General features: G+C 46.0%; 4 protein-coding genes across 8 annotated transcripts; 1 reads left to right on the forward strand and 3 right to left on the reverse strand.

Moving 5' to 3' along the window:
- Positions 1-978: 978 nt before the first annotated feature.
- c21h6orf136 (chromosome 21 C6orf136 homolog) lies at positions 979-5,005 on the reverse strand. The gene is made up of 7 exons (XM_088364714.1): positions 4,754-5,005; positions 3,573-3,819; positions 2,755-3,459; positions 2,397-2,485; positions 2,100-2,300; positions 1,939-2,008; positions 979-1,835 (listed from the first exon to the last, which is right to left on the reverse strand). Exons 2-7 carry the CDS (start codon positions 3,675-3,677, stop codon positions 1,692-1,694), a joined length of 1,314 nt encoding a protein of 437 aa, XP_088220840.1. The 5' UTR covers positions 3,678-3,819; positions 4,754-5,005; the 3' UTR covers positions 979-1,691.
- A 369-nt stretch (positions 5,006-5,374) lies between these two features.
- LOC148379629 (serine/threonine-protein phosphatase 1 regulatory subunit 10-like) lies at positions 5,375-13,901 on the reverse strand. Of its 2 annotated transcripts, XM_088364712.1 has the most exons (20): positions 13,586-13,901; positions 13,246-13,421; positions 12,042-12,092; positions 10,894-11,004; positions 10,721-10,807; positions 10,359-10,494; positions 10,191-10,242; positions 10,025-10,114; positions 9,821-9,949; positions 9,647-9,752; positions 9,423-9,526; positions 9,130-9,257; positions 8,818-8,974; positions 8,598-8,738; positions 8,266-8,512; positions 8,034-8,109; positions 7,713-7,928; positions 7,017-7,137; positions 6,363-6,743; positions 5,375-6,295 (listed from the first exon to the last, which is right to left on the reverse strand). In XM_088364712.1, the coding sequence occupies exons 4-20, from the start codon at positions 10,998-11,000 to the stop codon at positions 6,165-6,167; spliced, it is 2,409 nt and encodes an 802-aa protein (XP_088220838.1). In that variant the 5' UTR covers positions 11,001-11,004; positions 12,042-12,092; positions 13,246-13,421; positions 13,586-13,901; the 3' UTR covers positions 5,375-6,164. The 2 variants fall into 2 exon arrangements, with proteins under 2 accessions (XP_088220838.1, XP_088220837.1); XM_088364711.1 differs by lacking the exon at positions 12,042-12,092 and having other exon boundaries at positions 13,586-13,898.
- mrps18b (mitochondrial ribosomal protein S18B) lies at positions 13,795-16,462 on the forward strand. The gene is made up of 7 exons (XM_088364716.1): positions 13,795-14,280; positions 14,462-14,618; positions 14,734-14,831; positions 14,924-14,992; positions 15,176-15,242; positions 15,329-15,388; positions 15,577-16,462. Exons 1-7 carry the CDS (start codon positions 14,200-14,202, stop codon positions 15,780-15,782), a joined length of 738 nt encoding a protein of 245 aa, XP_088220842.1. The 5' UTR covers positions 13,795-14,199; the 3' UTR covers positions 15,783-16,462.
- Positions 15,880-22,912, reverse strand: abcf1 (ATP binding cassette subfamily F member 1). 4 transcript variants are annotated; one of them, XM_088364708.1, is made up of 26 exons: positions 22,400-22,912; positions 21,703-21,749; positions 21,557-21,628; positions 21,336-21,462; positions 21,220-21,254; positions 21,054-21,143; positions 20,884-20,931; positions 20,604-20,654; positions 20,454-20,528; positions 20,239-20,337; positions 19,983-20,105; positions 19,821-19,921; positions 19,642-19,727; positions 19,441-19,580; positions 19,209-19,357; positions 19,055-19,138; positions 18,597-18,721; positions 18,380-18,492; positions 18,116-18,290; positions 17,535-17,609; positions 17,300-17,370; positions 17,186-17,218; positions 16,812-16,980; positions 16,614-16,678; positions 16,415-16,487; positions 15,880-16,266 (listed from the first exon to the last, which is right to left on the reverse strand). In XM_088364708.1, exons 1-26 carry the CDS (start codon positions 22,452-22,454, stop codon positions 16,100-16,102), a joined length of 2,448 nt encoding a protein of 815 aa, XP_088220834.1. In that variant the 5' UTR covers positions 22,455-22,912; the 3' UTR covers positions 15,880-16,099. The 4 variants fall into 4 exon arrangements, with proteins under 4 accessions (XP_088220834.1, XP_088220835.1, XP_088220833.1 ...); XM_088364709.1 differs by lacking the exon at positions 22,400-22,912 and adding an exon at positions 22,194-22,385 and having other exon boundaries at positions 20,890-20,931; XM_088364707.1 differs by lacking the exon at positions 22,400-22,912 and adding an exon at positions 22,194-22,384.
- Positions 22,913-23,028: the final 116 nt, after the last annotated feature.

The raw sequence follows: 23,028 nt of genomic DNA on the forward strand, positions 1-23,028 counted from the left end.
AAAGTGGCCTGTTATTAAGTACACTTGAAAATGGCGGTGTACCTAATGGAGTGTCCGAGTGATTCCCTCGTTAAGTGCAGGTGCGTGAAAACTTTTAGCTCCTTTTGGACAAGAAAGTGGCTAAAAGTTTTCCCGCAGGTGCGCTTAACGAGGGTCACTTGGAAAACATGTTGGAACGCGGCCCCGAGGACTGGAGCTTGACACCTGTGACCTTTGACCATGGTATTTGCCTAATAAAGTGGCCTGTTATTAAGTACACTTGAAAATGGCGGTGTACCTAATGGAGTGTCCGAGTGATTCCCTCGTTAAGTGCAGGTGCGTGAAAACTTTTAGCTCCTTTTGGACAAGAAAGTGGCTAAAAGTTTTCCCGCAGGTGCGCTTAACGAGGGTCACTTGGAAAACATGTTGGAACGCGGCCCCGAGGACTGGAGCTTGACACCTGTGACCTTTGACCATGGTATTTGCCTAATAAAGTGGCCTGTTATTAAGTACACTTGAAAATGGCGGTGTACCTAATGGAGTGTCCGAGTGATTCCCTCGTTAAGTGCAGGTGCGTGAAAACTTTTAGCTCCTTTTGAACGTGAAAGTGGCTAAAAGTTTTCACGCAGGTGCGCTTAACGAGGGTCACTTGGAAAACATGTTGGAACGCGGCCCCTGGAGGACTGGAGGTCGACAACCCTGGTTTAAGTGAAAAGTGCCACACCCGCCCTCACCCCCACCTCCTGATTGGCTGTTGGTTCTGTGACGTCACTTGGACACTCCATTAGGTACACGGCCATTTCAAGGTGTACCTACTTCACTTGGACACTAGATGGTGCCACACCCACCCTCATCCCCACCTCCTGATTGGCTGTCCTCTTTTCCAGAGCCCCAAATTTGGTCACCCTACTAGGATGCCAAAGCTGCTTTAATCACTTATTGGCGTCATTTACATTGTGGACATCATTTGTGTGCACGTCAGCATGAAAGACTCAACAATTGTTGTCATTATTGGGAACTTTATTGAATATCAACTAGAACAAGTTTGGGTGGATCAAAGTCTTGTCGTGACTTCATTTCTGTATGGGGAAAAGTCATGCAAAAAGCACACGTGAAAGTTAAATCGAGCAAATTTAGTGGCGCACTCGTGTGGAAAGTAATATTTGACATTAAATAAAGTACACAAGACTAAATAGTATATCTAGCTAAGTCTATTTGAAACAGTTTCACCGGAAGTATGTGAAGTGATTTATTCCGTTTGGAAGGCTGGTTTCTTTTTTACTGCCATCATAGTGCACACGGACAGCTTTTGAAGCTTCAAACATCTACAGTGACAGTGTAAATGGGAGTTTAACGGCGTATTTTAGGCATTTTTGGGAAACAGTGTGCGAGAAGCTATGATGATGAACATCTAGTAATGTCGCCGAAAACGTATGGAAGAAGACCGAATTCAACATCCTTCCAAAGTCAATTAACTTTCAAAGGCGATGGTAAACCAAAGTTGCACGTTGTAGCATTTTCACAACACTCGGTCAGTTAGTAAATGTTGTAAGTGACAGTTGACCTAAAATGCCGCGGTTCCTAGTTCAGACAAATAGCTGTGAGAGTTGTGCACTTCAGCCAAAAGCAAGGATATCACGCGTTGTGCTGCAGCTCTTGTTCCGATAATGCCAAAGAAACAGTCTTGCGGACCTTCAGTGTGACACGATCCGTCATTCTCGGACCTGCCGCAGTGATGACAAGAGGGAGGGCAGCAGATTGAGGGCGGGTCGGTTTTCCTGCACCCCCAGAGCTACTAAAGCGCTGGCCAGGAGGGACGTGACTCTGGGCAGGGCCGGGGGCTGAGCCGGCATCACCTGCACGATCATAAAAGTTTGCTATTTGAAGGAAGAAACACTTGAAAACGTGGCCGAGCCCTAACCCGAAGCTGCCAAGCCACATCCGCAGCTACTTTCTTACCTTTTCAACTTGATGACAATGGATGAGTCCATCGCGTCCGATGTAGAATGTGGAGAAAGCGTCATAGGACCTGGAAGAGATAGATGCCATTCAGTCAGAACGACACATATGGACGGACGGACGGGTTGCTTTCAAATGGACCCAAAAGAGTCCGGGGCTACCTGTACAGGTGTGATTTGTCTTTGCGGTAGAAGCGAAGCATCAGTGTCAGGAAGGGAAGGCCCCGGAGCCTCCAGCGAGCCTTAATGGTCCCGTCTTCCACGTGCTTGGTCAGTTTCAGCACCTCCAGCCGGACGTCGGTGAAATAGAACAGACACAGCAGGCGCCACAGCGAAGTGCTGAGTCGGTAGATCGCACGTCCCCTGCAAGAGACGGACGGACGGACGGATGGGCCAGTCACAAAAGAAAAGAAAAGAAAAAGGATCATAGTCTCAAGCAAAGGTAAGCTGAATCACTACCTGGTCCTGGTGTTGACAAGTCCGTTGATGAATTCAACGTCACGGGAGTACATGGTATAGTCGTGATTCTTACGAAAGAAATTCGGAAGCTGTAAAAGAATGGTTCAATGTATTAGAAAAAGAAAACAACCTCCTATTATTTGTTCCCAGATGACATGTCTCAATGCTCATTGTCGTTACTAAACTAGAAGAATGGAAAGTTGTCACACAATTTGAAGGAAACTTGCATGCCCTGCAGCATGAAGCGATTCAACCGCTCCTACTGTCAAGTGCACAACTCAACACAAGCATTCAAGTTGGATTGTTTGCAAAGAGACTTTCTATCTCAGAGAAAGCATCTGCCTGCCTGCCTACCTACCTCCGTCCTTAGTCTTTCATATGCCACGGCCAGCTTTTGCTCTCCTTCATTGTCTCTTTCATTTTGCGAGCCCTCTGTTCTTACATGGCCACTATACACAGGGTTGGGATGACAGGGAAACTCCTCCATCTTGTTTCTCCCCAATCCAATAGCCTGCCGAGAGTTGGGGCAGCTGCTGCCGCTGCCGCCGCCGCCGCCGGCCGCCGTGGCTTCTGTTCCCGGGGAATGGAAACAGTAAAAGCGAGAGCCGTACACGAAGGGCGCGGGGCAACCCTCGGCTTCAAAGAGGCTTCCGAAACAGCCGTGCTGTCTATTTTGGCCGTGCGCGCCGCTTCTCCTGAAGCTGCTGCCGATGCTGATGTCGTCCTCTCTGCTGCCGTCCACCGTCGTCAATAGGAAGGAAAAGTCGCTGGACTTGTGACTTCCTGGAACCTCTGCTCGTCTAGTCTGACCAAAGAGCGGGATCTCCACCACCGTGCGTAGGCCGCTCCACTCATCGGGCCGCGCCAGCGCGCACAGGCCGAGCGGCTCCTCCCAGTGCTCATCCAGGTACGCCGCCCCCTGCGGCCAGCTGACGTGATGGAAAGGCTGCGACGCGACCGCTTGCTTCGCCGTCTGATAGCTGGTGCAATTGGGCGACGCCAGGGCCCATGATGCACTGCTGAGAGGGCGGCGGGTTGGGCAGAGCCGCTGCAAATCAATTGGCTGAAAGACACACACACACACACTCGACGGATGTGAAAAATGCAAAACTCCTCCCTCATCCCATCGGATGGAAGGGTTAGTGTTGAAATGGTTCTTTGCAGCCAGCTAATTACCTGACTAAGACTCCTGATGTGCTTGGTGATGGGCTGCCTTCTGCCATGGATGCGGCGGACACAACCCACCCAGAAGGCAAGAAGACCCCCTCTGCTGACAGCCATTCACCACACAAGCCCACTCAGTATGTCACCATGACCTGCAGCAGCAAGGCTGCAAAGTCACACGGACGACGAGCCTGCAAATTGTTCTCCGATCCAAACAAACTCCGGCTCTGACTCTGCGCTTCTCGTCCCCCTGGAGAACCTAAAAGAGAGACAGTTTGTCAGGAGTTCACTCCATTTCATGGCTCTGTCGCTTGAATTCTAATTGCATTGGCAGTTAGGTTCACATTTGACATCATAGCAATTGCGTGACAAGGATTCTCATGGGTAAATCCATTTTAAATGTTGTACCATTTGCATCCACGACTGCAATGACATTTCAAAGACTCGACGAGCACATGACATGCACAAGACCACAATAAGGACCGGCCGGCCGGCCGGCAGTGGCAGCTAAAATTGAATTAACCAGTCAAGAACAAACGACAAGTGTTCTTCTCTTCCAGTATGGGGGAGAAAAAGTGAGAAGAAAAATCTAAAAAGGCCATGAGCTCCTATTGGAGATTGATCGACTCGACTCATCCCATGATAACAATGCGACGTAAATACCGTATGATAATAATGTGACGTTATCACGTAGAGTGACCATATCAATGTGTTGGTTCATTCGGTTAGTGGACAAGCTACATTTTGGCGTGAGGAAGATTACTCTTCGACGTGAAATGCAAAGTCAAATGCAACATTTCTTCAACGCAATGTCGTCATTCAAGTGGCATCAACTGTTCGTAAGAGCTCCGATTTTCATTGCAAATGTGCATTATTTCCCCCAAATGGGCGCTTAGGCCCAAATAGTACATTTCCACTCAATAAGGTCGCCTTTTATCCACAATATTGACATTGCTTGGCCGGTTAATGTGCCGGTTGGCTAACGCTAGCAAGCTACCGGGACAGTCGAATGCTATGCTAACTAGCAGCGAGCGAGTCCCGGACAGACAAACGTTAGCGTCATGTTAGCTTCATTTGATGGAATAATTTCATAAAACGTCGGCCGTAGTTCTACTGACAACATGCGCGGTATTCACATATACTGTAAGGTTATCTCAAGTATAAGCTCGTGCTCTTACTTAGCGCTAACTTACACAAGTGACATCCAGTCTTGCGTGCCCTTGCCAGTCCAAACACGCCTCGCTCGCAGGATGACGTCTGCTCCCTTCAGGGACTGTGGGCAAATTGCAATTGCAATTGCAATCCCCAACTTTGGCCTTCCTTCCGAGTGCTGTACGGTCCAAGTGTGACAAAGTGGGAGGTGTGGGTCGTCACATTGGCTTTTGAAGTTCGACTACGAGTTCATCAAATTGTCTTTCATGTCTTTGACGTTAACGGAACGTGCCATCTTTGCTCAGTCTGCACGGAGATGCGTTTGGGGATGTCGGAAATAAAAACTGTTCTGGCATCTTCTGTCTGTCTATCGACAGCACACAACGTGAAGAAGAAAGAAGGCATACTTGTGCATTAGATCATCTATAATCATCCTATGGATGCAACTACCTGTAAACAATATTTTTCAGGTGTTTTTTTTTTAATTAACGTTTTCTAAAAACCTCAGTTTACATACAATAAAATGGACGTCTTCGATGTAAGCTTCTCTTTGCTAGTTTTTTTTTTTCACCACTCAAGTCCATGATTTCGGTTATTATATTTTCCAAGCATTTATCCAATGACTCGCTGTGCCCCAATTAAAAGAATCAACCATAAAACAATTATATTTGAACATTTTTAATAGTGTACAAAATAATTCAACAGAAAAATATGACCACGTGAACATGTATTGTAGACAGCGTTACAGTACAATCGATGAACCTGTCATAAAAAAGGGCACCTGTTTTTGACATTTATCAAAATAAAACACAGAGGGGAAAAAGAAAAAAACAAAACAAAGTCCCACAAGAGACAAAGGTCATTGTTTTCACAGAAAACACACACACACACACACACACCATAGCTGACCTGCAGAATGCTTCATCATAATACTGACATTCAAAGCCCTCTTTCTGAGGTTAAGATGGAGAGTTCAGAGGTCATTTGCTGTATCGGCAGACTCATCATTAATTTATAATTTGCTCCAAAAATAAGTTGTGTCCAGTCACAAAGCAGGAATAAACTTGAAGGTAGCACATAGAATGTTTGTTTTTACCAGCGGCTATGAGCAGGGGAATTGGTTTCCTTGCTCCTTCAGGACAACGTTTCATTCATCATTTCAATCTAGTTGTTCAAGATCAATCATCATTTGATTTACCCATTTCATTTTAAAGTGCTGCCAAGGAATCAGGCAAGGAGAAAACGACACCGCTGAAAGGCAATTGGAGGGAAATTACGTTCAAGCAAGTTGCGGATGTAGACAGTGACGGGCGGACTAGACATAGTGGCAAAAAGTGGGAAGCTTTCAGTCTTTTCAGTCTGTTAAAAACTGTGATTTTCTCATCATGGGAGAATCATCGCGCTGCAGTGGTTTGATGAATGGCGAATATGACGCTTATGGTGCAGCCCCGCTTAGTGTCCGTGCTGGTTGTTTGGGGGGAAGGGTGGTCCATTGACACCGGGGTGGTAAAAAGCACAGTTGCTCTCGTACCTGCAGTTTCCCTTCATCATGAAATGGCGACAAACGGGACGCATGGACATGTCTATTTGAGGAGGAAGAGACAAAACAAATGAGTTTGAGGAATCAAGTGCGACGCGGCGTGTACGTACCGTTCATATTGTGTCCTCCTCTCGGACCCCCTCGTCCTCGGCCCCGAAAGCCCGGCTCTCCTCCTCGGCCCCTTCCTCCCCGGTGGAAATGGCCTCCTCGGTGGGGCCCGCCTCTCATGGAGTCGTCTCCCCAGTAGTTGCCGTTATCCCCGCGGCCCTGCCCCGGCGGCGGCCCCGGCGGCCCCGGAGGCGGCGGCCCCATCATACGTGGTGGGCCTCCGCCGCTGTTGAAAGGCGGCCCGTGATTATGAGGCGGCGGGGGGTGGTTGAAGCGGGGGCCGCCTGGAGGCATGTTTGGTGGGAAGCCACTGTTCATGGGCATCTGCATGTGCATGTTGTTCATATTGTTCATGGGACTGTGACCCAGCAGACTCGGGTTGACTGCGTTCACAAGAAAAGAAAAGAAAAGAAAAGAAAAGAAAAGAAAACAAATCAAGTGAGTGGAAAACAGGACAACAGCAGCATTTCCACCGCTTTCAATGAGATTCTAGATCGCGTCAATTAACAATGCTAAGAAATGTGCACATTGAGTTGGATGATTGTCAAAGTTGCGTGGAAATACACATTGAAGTTGTGACGCGAGTGATAGTAGGTAGGCCCGAGGGATCGTGAGACATTTCTTTTTACATTCAAGCTATCTCAGGGCGGATTTACCTGGTGCGGGTCCCGGGTTCTGGTTCTGTGTCTGCTGTAGGGAACCCAGAAGTTGTTTAATCTTATCCGAGAAGTCCGGCTGCTTGATGAGGTCTTCGGTCGATTGGTTGCTAGAAGCGCCCTAAAGACACACAGAGCTTTGATTAGTTGCGGCAAAATCAAAAGAATCAAAGAAAAGTACACTGGTCTTATGGAACGACTGATGAAACTTTGGGCTCCAACTGCACCTTGCTAGGATGACAAACGGCAACACGACGGAGGACCTTGAACCAAAACAAAGTAGCATCTTGATTCAAGAATTGGACGGTTCGACCTTTATAAACATGTTTCAAATTGTTCAACATGTTCTTGCTCAAATTGAAATTTGAAAATGAACTCCTTTGAGCCGTACTTTGGTTTCCCTCTTTCCTCCATGGAAATGACATTTCATCTTATTTAAGCTCCACGGTGTACTTGTATTCAATCTCACTTGTCGTTTTGAAATGATATGGGTGAATATAGTTGCGACAAAGTAGTCATTTCCCTCCTAAGATGAATCAAATCGAAAGGATTGCCATGGTGATTGCATTGGACTTGCACAGATGGCGCAAAACATTGCATAGGACCTACGAAGCCGTTTCAAATGAGTAAATCAAACAGATGAAAAAGCTTTATTTGACTGTAGACAAATGCTCCCAGTGTGCAGTAGTCATGTACCATGATAGACGTGAGCAGCTCCTGTACGTTGACGGCCGGTGTGACCGGATTGCTGACAGTGTTTGTGGTCTGAGGGCTACGCGAATTGCTGTTAAGGTTGCCCATCAGGTTGGCCAGGACGGGTGGCAGCTTGGAGCCCTCGTTTTGCCCCAGGGCTGGAACCTGCTGAGATGTGTCCATGGGCTCAGGGTAGCTATCGTCTGGTACTGAAGAGTCCTACACAAATTGAGTAAGGAGGGAGGGAGGGAGGCAGGCAGGGAGGGCGGTCATTTGTTGTCAAAACAAATAAGCCAAAGGATTCCTTTGGATTTTGGTACTGACCTCATCCAGGGGAATGAGTCGAGGGGGCATAGGTTCATAAGGCTCCGGGTCTGGCTCGTGCGGAGTGTCGGGTACACTAGGGAAAAAGATAAGCACGTCTAGACTTCAAAAGACAACTGGGCAAACCAGCCCGTTGGTTGATCGCCTCCCTCCTATGTCTGCACCGTCATTAACTTCACCCAATCAAAATTCAAAATGAATTGCATTACGACAACGGAGATGAGCGTCCTACCTCTCTTTACTGAGGAAGAGCTCCTGTAGGATTCCCATCTCACGGTCCCGCTGGGTAAGCTTTTCTGTGCTGTTGGAGCCAGGAATGACCAGACTGCCAGCTAATGTCAGCGGCCTGGGGAGTGTCCAGGGGACCCTCTCCTCCATAGCGTCGTGAGAAAGCCGTCGGGCCATCTCAAACGTCTGTCGATCCATCATCAGCTCCCGTTTGGCCGCCTCACCAAAGTCCTTCACCTTATTGACGTTGACTAGGAGAGGGAATCATTGAGTTAGTCACTCGTATTTACACATGCGAGTTTGACCCACGGCGGCGGCGGCAAGCATGGTTTGTACCTCGCTCTGTCTCATCCAGGTCAAAATAAAAATAATGCTTGAGATTATCTTCCTGAGCCCAGTGAACAGTCTTCTTTTTCTTGCCCTTCTTAGTCAGGTCTTCCTCCCCACGAGGTTCTGACAGAGCATTGGGCTTGTCTCCTGCAAAAGACAAAGTGCAATTTCAATTGGTCTCTTACTTATTTGACTTCCTGGTCTGTACAGAGAGAGCCAAACTCACCGGTGTCCATGGAGTCCGAGTCTTCGGTGGGCACGGGGGTCCCGGGCCGATCTGGCTCCTGATTTTCATCAGTGGCATTTGAAGAAACAGTCTCCGGAGATGTTGGTTTGCCAGAAGATGAGGAGTATGGAGATTGTTTACTGTCAAATGGATTTGTCTGGGAGATTATAAAAAGCACAAGTGCGTTATGAGGAGCACCGACATTTTGCCAACACAGGGCTGAGGTTTTTGATCATTTACTACATATGAAAGTTGACCTTTTCTTAATTTCCTCGCTAGATTTGGTCATTGATTTATTGTCAGAAAAGCTACCTTATTTGAGGTCGGGGACACAGCCTTGGCGCTAGAGGGTGAAGTAGCTGCAGGTTTCTTTTTCTTGATCTTGATTCCAGGCACTGGAGCTGAGTTGAGCGCATCAAGGAACCCCGTGCACTCCATGGCTGCAGACATTGGGTGAAAGAAAGTACACTCAACATTTTGGACAGTATAGGAAAGCGTGACCTCGCATTAAATTCAATTCAAACCATAGCGACAAATATCGTTTGCAACTCGGTAAACTGCACTTATCGACCAATACTTTGCTTCATTATAGTGTACACACTTACGTTGTGCTGGAATGATCTTGACTTTAATTTCTTTGGTAGAGTTGGACGGCGTGTTTAGAGGTTTGTATTTCTTCTCAAGGGGAGGATTATCAAATGGACCAGAACTGTTGAGAGTAAAAAAAGAGGAGAGGGTGAAGTTACTGCCACTGACCACTGGATGGGTGCAGAGAGCAAAGTGCATCTGGCGCCGTGCTCATATTCTTGCTGGTCAATGCCCGCCCTACCTTAACCTCTTGAGGACCGGAGGCTTGATGTTGTACTTGTCACCCAGCTGGGGAGCAGCCGGGCTTTTCTTTGTGGGGGCAGGGTTTGGGGTGTCCATCTCGAGACCTACAAAGGCATTTTCGAGAGGATTTCAGCAAAGTACATACATCAGGTTGTTTCGACGGCTCGCTCACCGATGGAGCGGATTTTCGCATGACTCGGGGCATGCGCTTTAGCCTTGTCTTTCTTTTTCTCATCCTCTGCACTCTTGTCCTTCACCTCTCGGAGTGGGACCTTGCCATCTTCTTTCTTCTTCTTCTTATCTACACATTGAGTATATCGAGAGCATTTTAGGATGATCACAAAAAGAAGAGTCAATGTTAAGTAAGTGTCCGTACCGCCTGGACTGCCGGCATTGCTCGACACACTCTGGGAGCGAATTGTTGCCATCCAGCCGTCGACGAGCACAGACGCCAACTTCCTCAATTCTAAAATGAAGATTGAAGATGAAGCATGGGGTCCAACCTCCTCGAAACAATAAGCCCAACCAAAAGGACAACTGACCTTCAGTCTCTGCGCTTTTACACAGTTGCTTTACCAGCTTAGCTGTGTTGTTCTGTGGAGAAAGGCCAATTCAAATGAAATGTTGCACTCAACAAATAAAATAGACGGTATAATTTATATTCCCACACACAAAAAAAAGGTCAAAACTGGTTTTCCTTTGGTCTGTACCTGTTTGAGATGGTCCACTTTGAGAGGCAACTTTTGCAGAGTGAGCAGAATAAGCTGCAGCAGAGGCGAATTGTTGGTAGTTTTCGAGTATGTGAGCCACGAATTCAGCAGCCTGTAGCCACCGACCCGGATGAACCTATATAGAGGGAAGGAGAATGTTTTATTCATAAAATGCATGCAAGAAAGTTTGAGGTGGTCACTGATGCTGGATCGCTATGGTGTCAAATCCAAACAAAAATCGACAGTCAATTCAAGTCAGTCTTTGTAAATACGTGGAGTGCTTTAAGCTTTGCACGGGTACAATGTTGTGCAATTACAGCTGAGAAAAAAATATGCAGTCTCATCACACCAACAAAACGTACCTGTTGAGAACATCATGTGATTTTGTATGAAGCAGGATGTTCAAGTACATACAGCGACTGACCATCTTGGCAGACGCTTTCATTAGGCTGTGCAGAAAATATGCAAAGGTTAAAGCCATTGCAAAAGGCTACCCGGAAAAAGACGGATTGATTGAAAGGCTTCAATTGCTCACCTGAACATCTTTGGTACTCCCTCCAAGCTGCAGAGTCCCCCATCCTTCCCAAGTAGAACCTCTACTCCCTTCAAAATCTGTTTGGGGTCCACTGGCACCCCCTCCATTTTTCTGAAAAACAAACCTCAAGCAGTTCATACGTGGCAGTAGGGCAATGTGTACGGTGCGCCTTTCTTTTTTGATAATTGGGAATGGATGTATCGTTGACTGTCCCTGTTTTTTGGGCCTTCTATATAACCGAGGGGCTGCTCAACAGACCTGAACGCCATCCTTGCCAAAGAGAACAAGGCTTTACTTTTCACCATGAAACCAAAAAACTCCACAGCCACAAATGCAATTTTACTACAGCACTCGGCCAACACCGGCAAACAGATGACGTCCGCAGTCACATCAGTAGCAAGCACACTACAACAAATCTACTAAACTGATCAGTAGCACACTGCAACAAACCTACTAAACAGACTCATCAGCAAACAATTCTGCAATAGAACATGAACTGCCTCATACTTGAGCGCTGTTGCACGCTGCTGGCACGACCGACCTCTAGTTGCAGAGACAGCAGAAGGGCGGATGAGTGTCCCAGAGCACCAGAATGGCTCCTCTCTGGACCTTGCAGGGCATTTGGACCGACCGATGTGTGCTTCTGTGGAAATTGGACTAATTTTTGGTTTTCTAAACTACCTTCGTTTCCCACTTCCTCAGAAGTATTAACACATTTTAATGGCACATGCATGTCAAAATCAAATGACTAATACTGACTGCGTATGAATTTCAAACTATGAATTAGAATACTTGTACAGATGCTATTTTTTGTTTTTTTTTTAAATGCGCTCAATGTGGTTGATGGTTTGTCATTACACAAACATTAGACATTACTTTCATTACCAAAGAACAAGTCATTATTTGAAGTTACTTACAGTCCGTCAAGGGCCTACAAATGTGTCATGTCATTAAATCAACATTGTACAAGTGTGTGCAGTTATACAATAAAAACATAGCATTATTTGAAAGGTATGGGGGGTACTGGGTTGTGCACTTTTTTTTCCCATGTTTGTTCATTTTGATAAGTGATTTGATACGTGCATAACTTGCCTCGAGAAGATCATTAATTGTAAATGCATTGGTGTGAGGAATCAGTTTGGTCTTACCGGTTTAAATGTTGAGGTAGAAGTTTTATATTGGCTCAGAACTCCACAACACTGCAAATAATTCAAAGCCTGTAAGTGGCACAGCTGTTACACATGTACACAAACTGTCAAGTGTTAAACAAGACCCTGCAACATTACGCGGAAACTTGGAAACAATTGTGTATCACTGCTAGAAAAACTATCACCTAATAAAGTTGTTATAAAAGGGGGGATATTGAGTAGCTAAGAATCCTTTTGAGTTATGTAAACGCAGCCCAAGACATACCGAGGAAAAAAGAACCAGAGGGGAGGGGCAGTAAGCTCCTCCGACAATGCAAGCCCCTCCTCTCCCTCCTCACTTTAACCCCTGCGACGCCAGACTAGCGCTGTTAGCATGGAGAACGCTCAATGGGGGCGGACGGGGACCAGACGTTTAGGCTAAACAAAGCTCGAACAAGCTGAACGGGGCTGCTGCTGCTGCTTTACGGTTTTAAACGAAGAAAACTCCAAAATGCTCCGTAGGGAGGGGGGGGGGTGGTGGGTGAAAAAAAACAAAAACACCCGCTGGTGAAGCAAGCCAATTGTCCACAATTTAGACAAGTCCGAAATGTTTGTGTTACGAAAGACCACTTGTCTTCTGTCATCCCGCAATCTTTATCCACAGATTGCCCAGTGCGGGATTTGTGGGATCCCCTGTGCTATTGTCAACGCAACCAACACCGTGCTTCGTCAAACGTCCATCAATCAATCCTCAGTCTAATGCAATCTTTATGTGTAGATTGCGGTACGGTTCAGTTCCGTGGAGCAGCCCCTACAAAAGCCCGGCAGGCAAAAAGTCCGACTTCATTGGTTATTAAGTCTCCTACCTAAACAAACACGGCAATCTTTATGATCAGATTGCTTATAGATATCACTAGTCCTCGATTTGCAAATGTATTAGCCCACCTCGTCTCACACACGAAGAAACGGAGACTTGTGTCACCGTCCACATTCATGTGTGAGCTCATGCTAAACAGAAGGCTAGGCTAGGCTAAATTGCGGCGGCTGCTAGCCAACTACCGCAAAATAGCGAATACGATTACTTTAAAAGTACCACTAACAAGTCGACGTTATGCATTCCTAGTCAAACTAATTGCCCTCAACGGTTAAGTCATAACACATTGTGCTTTTCGGGCACTTATTTCGTTTATATCAAAAAACATATCAACTTTGATGGCTTTAATACCTGCTTCAAAATTTCTAATGGGTGGGGCTTTGGTAGCTAAAAGCTAGCCTTTTCCTTCAAGAACAAACTGGAGGCAAAAATAGTAATCAGATGTCCATTACTTGAAGAAAAAATATCAATTTGGGTGGTTGGTCGAAGTCCTCGACGGTTGAGTCTTCGGGAAAACGAATTGAAACCTGAAAAAGTACACAAGAAAAAAACATCTTAGTTGACACTAGAGATGAAAATTCGCCCCTTAAGCGTAATCTACCTCACGCGAGGGTTTTTGTGAATATTCTGGGGTGATTTCACCTTCAAAAACGACAAATGTGTGCACGAATGTTCTGACGTCTTCACTTACCTTTGACCAAATCCAGGAATGAGCGAGAAGAGGCGGGACTTAGCTTTTATACGTTGTGACGTAGTTTGCGTCACCGCCGTTTTTTTCCAGCCCGGAGATGGCCCCAAAATGGCTGACGAACGACCTTCTTCCCGTGCTTCAAAGGCATAATGGCGAATCACGCAGTTTTTCGACGTTTGTGTTGATATACCATCAGCGTACTCCTAATCATTCACATTTTTCGGAACGGCCTTTATAAAACTACATATCTATGCAATATTATTCACATTTCACTGGAACATAAACGTTCTAAAACAAGTATACTTCAGCTGTTTTACGTCCTTAAAATGGCGGCTGCTTCGTAACTGGCACGCCGTATCCGCAGACGTGTCCATGACCCGTCTTAGCTACATTAGGTCAAAACAAAAAACAATAACATGCTTCAAAAAAACAAACAAACAAAAAACATTATGAGGCGCGTTCTCGGAATAATAAATACACTTCTATTTTAACGCCCAAGATAATCTGTTCAGATTTGTGCAGACAATGCAGTAATGAAAGAAGACCACTAGGCGGCGGTAATTTTTGCAAACCGCCGTCAAGACCTATGACCTTTCACTTTACTATGAGGAAAAATGGCTGCCTCCATCCAAACCGTTGTAAGGGCAGCGGTCCGCATCTCGCCTTCGATTTTATATCCACTGCGCCAATTTAAGGTATGCTCGTTATACGATTAGCTGGTAGTCCGACAGTTGGTCTTTTCTTCAATAAGACGTTTTATTTGTTAAGGCAGGCTGATCAGTAGCCATTCGTGTAGCTAACAACGATCTTCCGAAACAGAAAACAAGCCCCAAAATATTGTTAGTACATTTTGTGTGATCACACTTTGTTTTACAGAGGATATCTATGAGAATCTGTCCAGCTATTCGGCCTTTTGCACTTCCAAGCCACTCTTTCTGCCAAGCAGTGACACTGCAGGATGAGGCGGCGACCAAGGAAACCGAGGCACTCTCTCGCTACAAAGACAGACCGTGGGATTATCTGGAGAGTGAAGGTATCTCCCATATACACGAGGGTGTACAGGTGTACCCCCCCCCCCACACACACACACACACACACTCCCCTCAATAGACACTTGTACTTATCAATGAATCCAATCTCCCTGGCAGAGTACATTGAGAGGTATGGAGCCGATCCAGTATGGGCGGGTTACAGGAGGAACCACAAAGGAGGCATTCCCCCACAGAAGACTCGCAAGACCTGCATTGTAATGTGTTTTGAATGCATTTGTAAGGATATTTCATGTTAAGTACACAGCTGCCATTCAAATTCTAAAACGCATTTAACGGGTTTGTTTAGAGAGGAGACAAGATATGCGGAAACCCCTGTCCAATATGTCGAGATCCGCATGTGATTATTCATCATCAGGCGAGTTGAATGTTTTATACATCGTTTCAAATGAATCCTTTTCAAAGCATTATTGGGGACCTACAACCTGTACAACTTCATTCAACTCCGTACTTCTAGTGTGATCTGGTGGTTACAATGACGTTAGGGGTGAGCTTTTGAGTTGATTGCTACGAGAGCGAATGGCTTTTTTCCCCTCCACAGAATGTGAAGCTGTTGCAGCAGTTCATCAGCCCCCACACTGGTGCGGTGTATGATCCCACTCGAACCGGTGAGGCACAAGCCGTGGGGTGCATGTGCTTCATGTATCTTTTAGAATGCAGATCCTAAATTGGCTCACTGTTCTGATTTTCTCAGGTGTGTGTATGAAACAGCAGAAGAAGCTGACGGAAGCAATCAACGCTGCACGAGATCATGGTATGTTTGTTCTGAACCTCACCCTCCTCATATAAGTATTGGAATTACAGCTGAAGAATGAATTCAATTCAAATCGGCACTGCAATCCAGTAGAATGCAATGGGCAAACGATAAAGGTTGCAATTTGCTCTGCTTGATTTATTGACACTGTCGACTCAAGACTCATCAGATGAACTTTGTCGTTTCAGGCTTTCTTTCCTTTCAGATTCCCTATGTGGACTTTGCAGGCGAAGATTACTCCAATGGCCATGATGCTGTGGGTTTCACACCGCCCGCCCCTTCTTTAACGTCCGGTGACGACTGGTATAAATGGTATGGTGAAATCACACCAGACGAGAAGGAAGTTGCTAAAGTCAGGAAGACCTATAAGGCTTATCTAAAGCCAGGCATATGATTGATGCCATTTCTACCAGCTTGTTTTCTTTATCTACGTTTCGTCAATGAAATAAGCTTGTGAATCATGGATGTGAATGTATCACAAGAAATCAAAGTTGGAAAAAACTGGTGGTTTATTTTGCGTTCTTAATCAACATCGCATGATTTAAAGTCTTGTCTTATAAGAATTGGATGCCAAGCAGGGGTTTCCACCCCATTTTCTGCTTTGTGGAATTCCAGAAGGAACATGTAGCAAGAAACCAGTCTTTTGGGTTAGCCTACAAGGGATGGGGTAGCGACACGTTCCTCCCTCTCGCCAGTGCTCGAGGCGGGGGATCACGGGTTGACCTTATTGACCATGGTCTCGCCGAGGGACTCGAGAACCTCTCGCTTGTAGTCGTCAAAGTCGCCGTCGATCTGGTTGACCGAGTAATCTTCCACCACCCACAGCTGGCACTGAGTTTCAGTGATGAGACGGGCGTCGTGACTCACTATGATCACAGCTGGACAAGACAAGGTGGACGGACGGACGGACGGACACGGGCCGCCGATGGTTATGAAGATGCGGTTGATCGTGCTATGTCATGCTGTATATTTGCGCACAAGCATTTCAAGTCGGTTCTAGATAATGCACCACCATATTCCACATACCTCCTTTGTATTCATTGATGGCCTCTGATAAAGCGTCAATGGACTCAATATCCAGATTGTTAGTGGGTTCATCCTGGAAGAGCGGCGGATAGGCCAACCAACACTTCAGTTTGCAGCTCAAATCATATTCAATCACCATACAGTGACATATTGTCAAGGAAAGATGATGGCCATCTCAAAAGAATTGACTTTAGCTTACCAAGATGAGGACATCTGGCTGGCGGCAGGATAGTTCAGCAAACACAACTCGAGCTTTCTGACCACCTATTGGAAACAAAAGCATCAGAGCACTTGGGTATGTGTATAGACGGACCACTCTGTACAAATTACGAATGACAAAAGAGAGTAGAAATTACAACTATCTGCATCCCAATTGAAAGTGAGTGCACATTCCTACCAGACAGTTTTGAGATTTGAATGGTGTGCGCGTGGCTCTCCAGGCCAAAACGTCCCAGGCACTTCCTGCCATCCTGATAGGGGAGGTTGAAGTTCCTCATCAGGTACTCTGTGGGGTTCTCCTCCATGTTCAACTGATCTGCATACTGCTGGTTGAAGAAGCCGATTTTCTGCAAGCAATCGACACACACACACACACCGAGTCAAGCATACGTGTCATGTCCACGAGCGTTTTGCTGTACAATACTGTACTGTCCCTCATTACATCAGCTCAATAAGGTACAGTACATACCAACTTTTTTTCACAGCTTTGTCTTCAACAAAAATAGTAGTAGTACAATAGTAAAAAAGAACCTTCATGGATGAATGACTTACCAATCGATGATTCTTCCTCATCTCACCCTTGGTCTGTAAAACAAGTATGTGCCACTCAGGATGGACATATCAATTATTAGCTAATTAAACTTTGACAAATCAACATATACATACAGGATTTAATTTCCCGTTGAGCAGCAACAGCAATGTACTCTTCCCAACACCATTCGGGCCGACGATACAAACTGCAGGGAGGCGAGAAAAATCAAGTCAGATTTCTCTCAAATATAGCCAGCCTCATTTAGGTTGAGCACCACACATTGACAAGAATGTGCTGCTGGTTATGAAAACAGAGACAATATGTGAATTCAGAAACAATCTACTGCCTTTTTTGTTGTTGCAATCTTACTTCGGGATTCCATGTCAATTCCAAAGTCGACATTCCTGAAGAGTGGCTTGTGGCCGTCATAGGAGAAATCGACACCTGGAATAGAAAGTGTCATCAGTTTGTTGGAGCGGCAAGCCATAGGCAAGCCATAGCCATAGGCAAGCCATAGCCATAGGCAAGCCATAGCCATAGGCAAGCCATAGCCATAGCCATAGGCAAGCCATAGCCATAGGCAAGCCATAGCCATAGGCAAGCCATAGCCATAGGCAAGCCATAGCCATAGGCAAGCCATAGCCATAGCCATAGGCAAGCCATAGCCATAGGCAAGCCATAGCCATAGGCAAGCCATAGCCATAGACAAGCCATAGGCAAGCCATAGCCATAGGCAAGCCATAGCCATAGGCAAGCCATTGCCATAGCCAAGCCATAGCCATAGCCATAGCCAAGCCATAGCCATAGGCAAGCCATAGCCATAGCCATAGCCAAGCCATAGCCATAGCCATAGCCAAGCCATAGCCATAGGCAAGCCATAGCCAAGCCATAGGCTACGTACACACACAGCGTCAGCCTGATGATTGAAATACGGATCGAAACCTTCTTACTATGCAGGCCCAAAATGGGTGGCGAAAGAGGAGGAGGGTTTGGAAAGGTGAACTTGACAGTGTACTCTTTGGGCCGCTTCAGCAGTTCCGTGGCCTCGTGGCTCTCCTCTTCCTGACCCCCCTTCTTCTTGCCTTTCTGTTGTTTTCTGGTGAGCGCGTCTTTTGTCTGCTTCTCCTGAAAAGGGGGGGAAAAAAATAAATAAAAATCAACGTGCAAGAGTTGTGAGCGATTTTAGCACTTCAGATGTTCAGATTCAAACTCACAGCCTGTTTGGTGGACTTCCCACCAGCTTTCAGGTCCTTAAGTTTCTTCTCCTGCTTGTCATATTGTTTCTGGAGCTCCTTTTGCTTCTGGACATACATTTTTTTGAAGGTCACTAGAAAAAGAAATGTTGGGTTAGTCAAGATGGTCTCTGGCCAGCACAAAGCTAGAACATTGTAGCCAATACCTACATTTCAAGTGAGAGTATGAAAGACTTACAGTAGTTGCCTCTGTAATAGTAGAGCTTCTGGTTGTCGAGGTGCATGATGTCAGTGCACACGTCATCGAGGAAACTTTGGTCGTGGGAAACTATGAGCAGGGTTTTCTTCCAGCCTTGAAGATAGCTGGAAGGGACAGAAAACGTTGAGCATTAAAACATCAAATGAATGAAATGATGTGCCGAAAGCCAAGCGTGCTCCTGCTCTTTAGACTACAAGATCCTTGACACAATCGATCCACTTCATTTTCGTTAGTGACAGGAGCAATCTGTCCCAAAAGAAGGATCGATGGATCGATCGATCGTTCGTTCGCAGTTCAAGTCTGATGTAAAGCTTGAAGCTACCGTTTGACCTAAGGAACATTGGATGTGACTTTCTGCAGAGAATTTCAAAACCTCCGCGTAGCGACAGACAGGCAGAACACAAAGCTTGAGGAGAATAAGGAAACAAGAGGCGTACTTGTTGAGCCAGATGACGGCATTCAGGTCCAGGTGGTTGGTGGGTTCGTCAAGCATCAGTAAGGTGGGCTCCATGAACAGAGCCCTGTGGAAATTGCGTTGGCCATCAGTAAGTCCGATCAGCTGGAAACAAGCGGGCTGAGGTGTCTATCTACCTGGCAAGCGAAACTCTCATTCTCCAACCTCCCGAGAACCTTTTGGTGGGTCTGTTCTGCATCTCGGGGGTAAAGGACAAGCCGGCCAAGATCCTTCTGGCTTTGGCTTCGGCCGCCGCAGCTCCGATCACCCTCAGCTCCTCGTAGACCTGCCAGCAGATTGCGATCCAGGCTCGGCACGGATGGGGTGGCCGCAGTTACGCTCAGGCACGTTTGTTAAGCCGTCGCTCACCTTGTCTAGTCTGTCCGCCACACTGTCCTCTCCCTTCTCCAGACGAGCCTGAAGCTGCTTCTCCTCCTGGAGCAGCTTCAGGCGGCGCGTGTCGGCCTTCAGCACCGCCTGAACTGCCGGCGTGTCGTCAGCCACCACCTCTGAATGCACCAGCACGTGTGAATGGGACTGAGCACAGATCAGAGAGAGAACATTTCCTACCTTGCTCGCATAGCAACACGTCGATGTTGGGGGGAATGCTCAGAGCTCTGTTGGCGATGTGTTTCAGCAATGTGGTCTTCCCTTTGCTGGAAGAAAACAGTGGCTTCATGCAGCAAAGGATTGATTCCCATTCATATAGTATGACCTCGTTCAAAGGAAAAGCATTTCAATGTACCCACCCGTTTGGTCCGACCAAACCATATCTTCTTCCTGCCACTATGAGGAGATCAGCGTTGACAAAAAGCTCTTTGCCATGGGCAGAAATGCTGAACCGCTCCAGCTACGAAAAACACACAAGTCAGAATTTGCTTAGGAAGCCAACGGTCCCCGGATTGACCGACCTTGATGTCAGACGCGTTCTCTAGCATGGCCTGTCTGGAGGACATTTCCGCTTGGGAAATGGAGAAATCCCCTTCCAAGGCATTCTGGGCACGGAGACTTGCCACTTGACGCTCATACTCCATCTGTGAACAAACGGGTGCATTAGACTCAAACAACCGAAAGAAAGATTCATCAGACAAAAGCCATTTGGAGTCAACATTTATGTTCGCCGTCAAATATTTTGGACATCGGTATCGTTCAATATGAAATCCATACCATTTTTTTCTTCTTCTTTTTCTCCTTCTTGCTAAGGTTAGAAAAGGGGTCATCGTCCTGCTGCTGTTTGGCCTGCTCGGCGATGACATCTTCAGCACTCTGCTTTGACGGAGACAAATGTTTGAAGCGCAGCAGCAGCAGCAGACGCAGCAGCAGCAGCAGACGCAGCCGCCGCAGCAAACAACGAGCGATAGCGATCTCAAGCGCTTACGAACCATCATCATGTCGTCATCGTCACTGTTATCTCCCTCGTCTTCATCATGATGCGATTTCTCAGCCGGTGTCTTTTTCTACAGGGATGTTTCAAATGAGCGCCTTAGTGGGATTGTGACAATTAACGAGGGTGGGGGTCATAGTTGACGTACAATTGCTTTCATTTTGTCCTTGGGTTTCTCATCCTCATCGTTCTCTGGTAACTACAAAGGAAACAAAAACACTTGTAAGGAGAAATTAGCAGGTTAAAAAAAAAGCACATCATTGCAAAGGCATGAATCAAAAATTGTCTCACACACACACACACACACACAATGATGATAGCTGTGCATGCAAAAACGCAAAGAAGGAAAAACAATACATCGAATATGTAGAATTAGGAGTGAAAAAAAGAAGACAATGAATTTAGGAGAGCACCCGCAGAGCACCCACCTTCACCTTAGCTTTAGCGTTCTCTTTTTTCTTGCCCTTCTCAGCCTCCTGTATCCAAGATGCACACACTGTGGCGTTATATTCCCCAAATCATTCATCATCAATCCTTTATTTACATTTGATTGCACATACTATATCATGAACAGGAACAAAAACTCCTCCATGCGTACCTTTTTGACTGGTTCCTCTTGCTGGTCCAAATCCGAATGGTCTTCCTCACCACTCATATCCTGGCTGAGAGCTGCAAAAATGTTACCACCCTGAAGGACAACACAAATGACTTGGTGGCATGTGAAGAGTCACTGACAACGGTGGTGGCAACAGACAATGGCAAACCTTGTTCTTCTTGTTTCCTTTCCTGGGGGCAACAACTGGGGGGGGGGGGAGAGGGAAGAGGCACTTTCCATAAGAACTGGGATGACTAAATCTGACAGAACAACTTGTCTTCATACCAGGTTCATCTTCTTCATCACTGGCTTGCGCCGAGAGCTTTTTAAACTTCAGCATGACATCTTCATCGCTGTCCTTGCCCGCATCTTCACCTTTGTCTTTACGCCGGTCCTTTTTCTTTTTATGAGGCTGAAAAGAAGAAGTGTGTGTGTGTTTGGAAACGCAAAGCACGTGATTTCCCAACACGATCTATTCTATGGAAGCTACTCTGGGCATAGGTCACCTGTTTTGCATCTTTCGCAGGAACCTTAACTTCTTTTTCAGGTTTCTCCTCTGTCTGGAGTTCCTCGAAAAACTAAAGGAAAACACAAGTTGCAGCAAATCAAGTAAGCAATTCCACTAGAAATATGGAGATGAATGAGTACTCACACTTTTTTTCCCCTTTTTATCTTTCTTCCCCTTTTTCACAGTCTTTTCTGTGGGATGAAAGAGCATTTGAACTCAACAACGTGGACAACGTGAGAAAGAAATACTTAGGACAGTGACCATTTAGAACAAAGTACGTATAGCTGTAAAGAGATTTGAATACCTATTAGAGAACTTTTATGGCACTAATACAGATCTGTATTTCTAGCTAAGCACATCCGCCATCTGTACCTCCTCTTTATTAATGGGCTAACGAATTTATGAACTCAAGTGTCATGACCGAGCATTGCATCATTTTCATGACGCGTCAGATGGCGTCAGATGGCTGAGCTCAGTTCACGCTACATCCATGTCAACACAATGTGTTATTAAAATAGCAATTGGGCTTGAAAACACCAACTTGATATTTGACTAAAATTGATGGTTTGGGTAGCGCCGCCACCGGCTGCTAGCTTGGCTACTTAGCCCACCCTAATGATATATTTTTTCCTGACCTGTTGTAGGCTGATCTTCATCGCCCACCCACTCTGCTTCTTCTTGTCCTTTCTTAGGCATCTTGTTTCGTGATGTGACAATTGAACCAAATGTCGGTATAAGAGGCAAAAAATGTCATGCGGCCCAGAAGAGTTGAGATACTTTCTTCTTCGCCTTCACATTACTCTTCGTCGGTAGTGAGCAAAATAGGGAAATTGCGACTTACCGCCACCGTGTGGACTGGAGTGCGAATGGAAATATTGTTGGGGAAAAAAATGCATCAAGCCGCCTGACGACGTTGGCCTTGGCTTAAAGACTTCTTTGCTTTTAACGTCTCATCCATGCGTCATACGTTGGTGTTGTTAACGAGCTACTTCTTCATCAACTTAAATGAGTTTCCACATTGAACAATACTTCAATGTGTAGTGTATTATTATATCTGGGAATCACATTCATCATATGTTGAGTAAAAATATCGATGAGGTAACATATGAACAGGTTAAACATCACAGATTCCCTCCCCTGCAGATTCTCACGTTTCTGACTGTGTCCATAATATGTAACTTTTGGTGTTCTGAGCTTATTCATGGAAGTGCTGCTCCTGCTGCTGCTGCTGCTCCTGCTGCTGCTGCTGCTGCCGCTGCCGCTGCAGCTGCATCTGCTGCTGCTACTATGTCCATCAATGAAAGTGTCAATGGGTTGACATCTCAGCAACATCCTGATACCACCACTGCTTTAATATCTGAGCTTGCAGAAATGTCTAACGTTTCATGACTTTTTGTGCTATGATTGAATGATGTGTATTGCATTGCTTTTAACTGTGCAGACGTATTATGTCACTATGACAACCTTGAT

This window comes from Syngnathus floridae, chromosome 21 (assembly GCF_059516105.1).
Source record: "Syngnathus floridae isolate MCC-2025c chromosome 21, RoL_Sflo_1.0, whole genome shotgun sequence".
In the NCBI taxonomy this organism is placed as follows: domain Eukaryota; kingdom Metazoa; phylum Chordata; class Actinopteri; order Syngnathiformes; family Syngnathidae; genus Syngnathus; species Syngnathus floridae.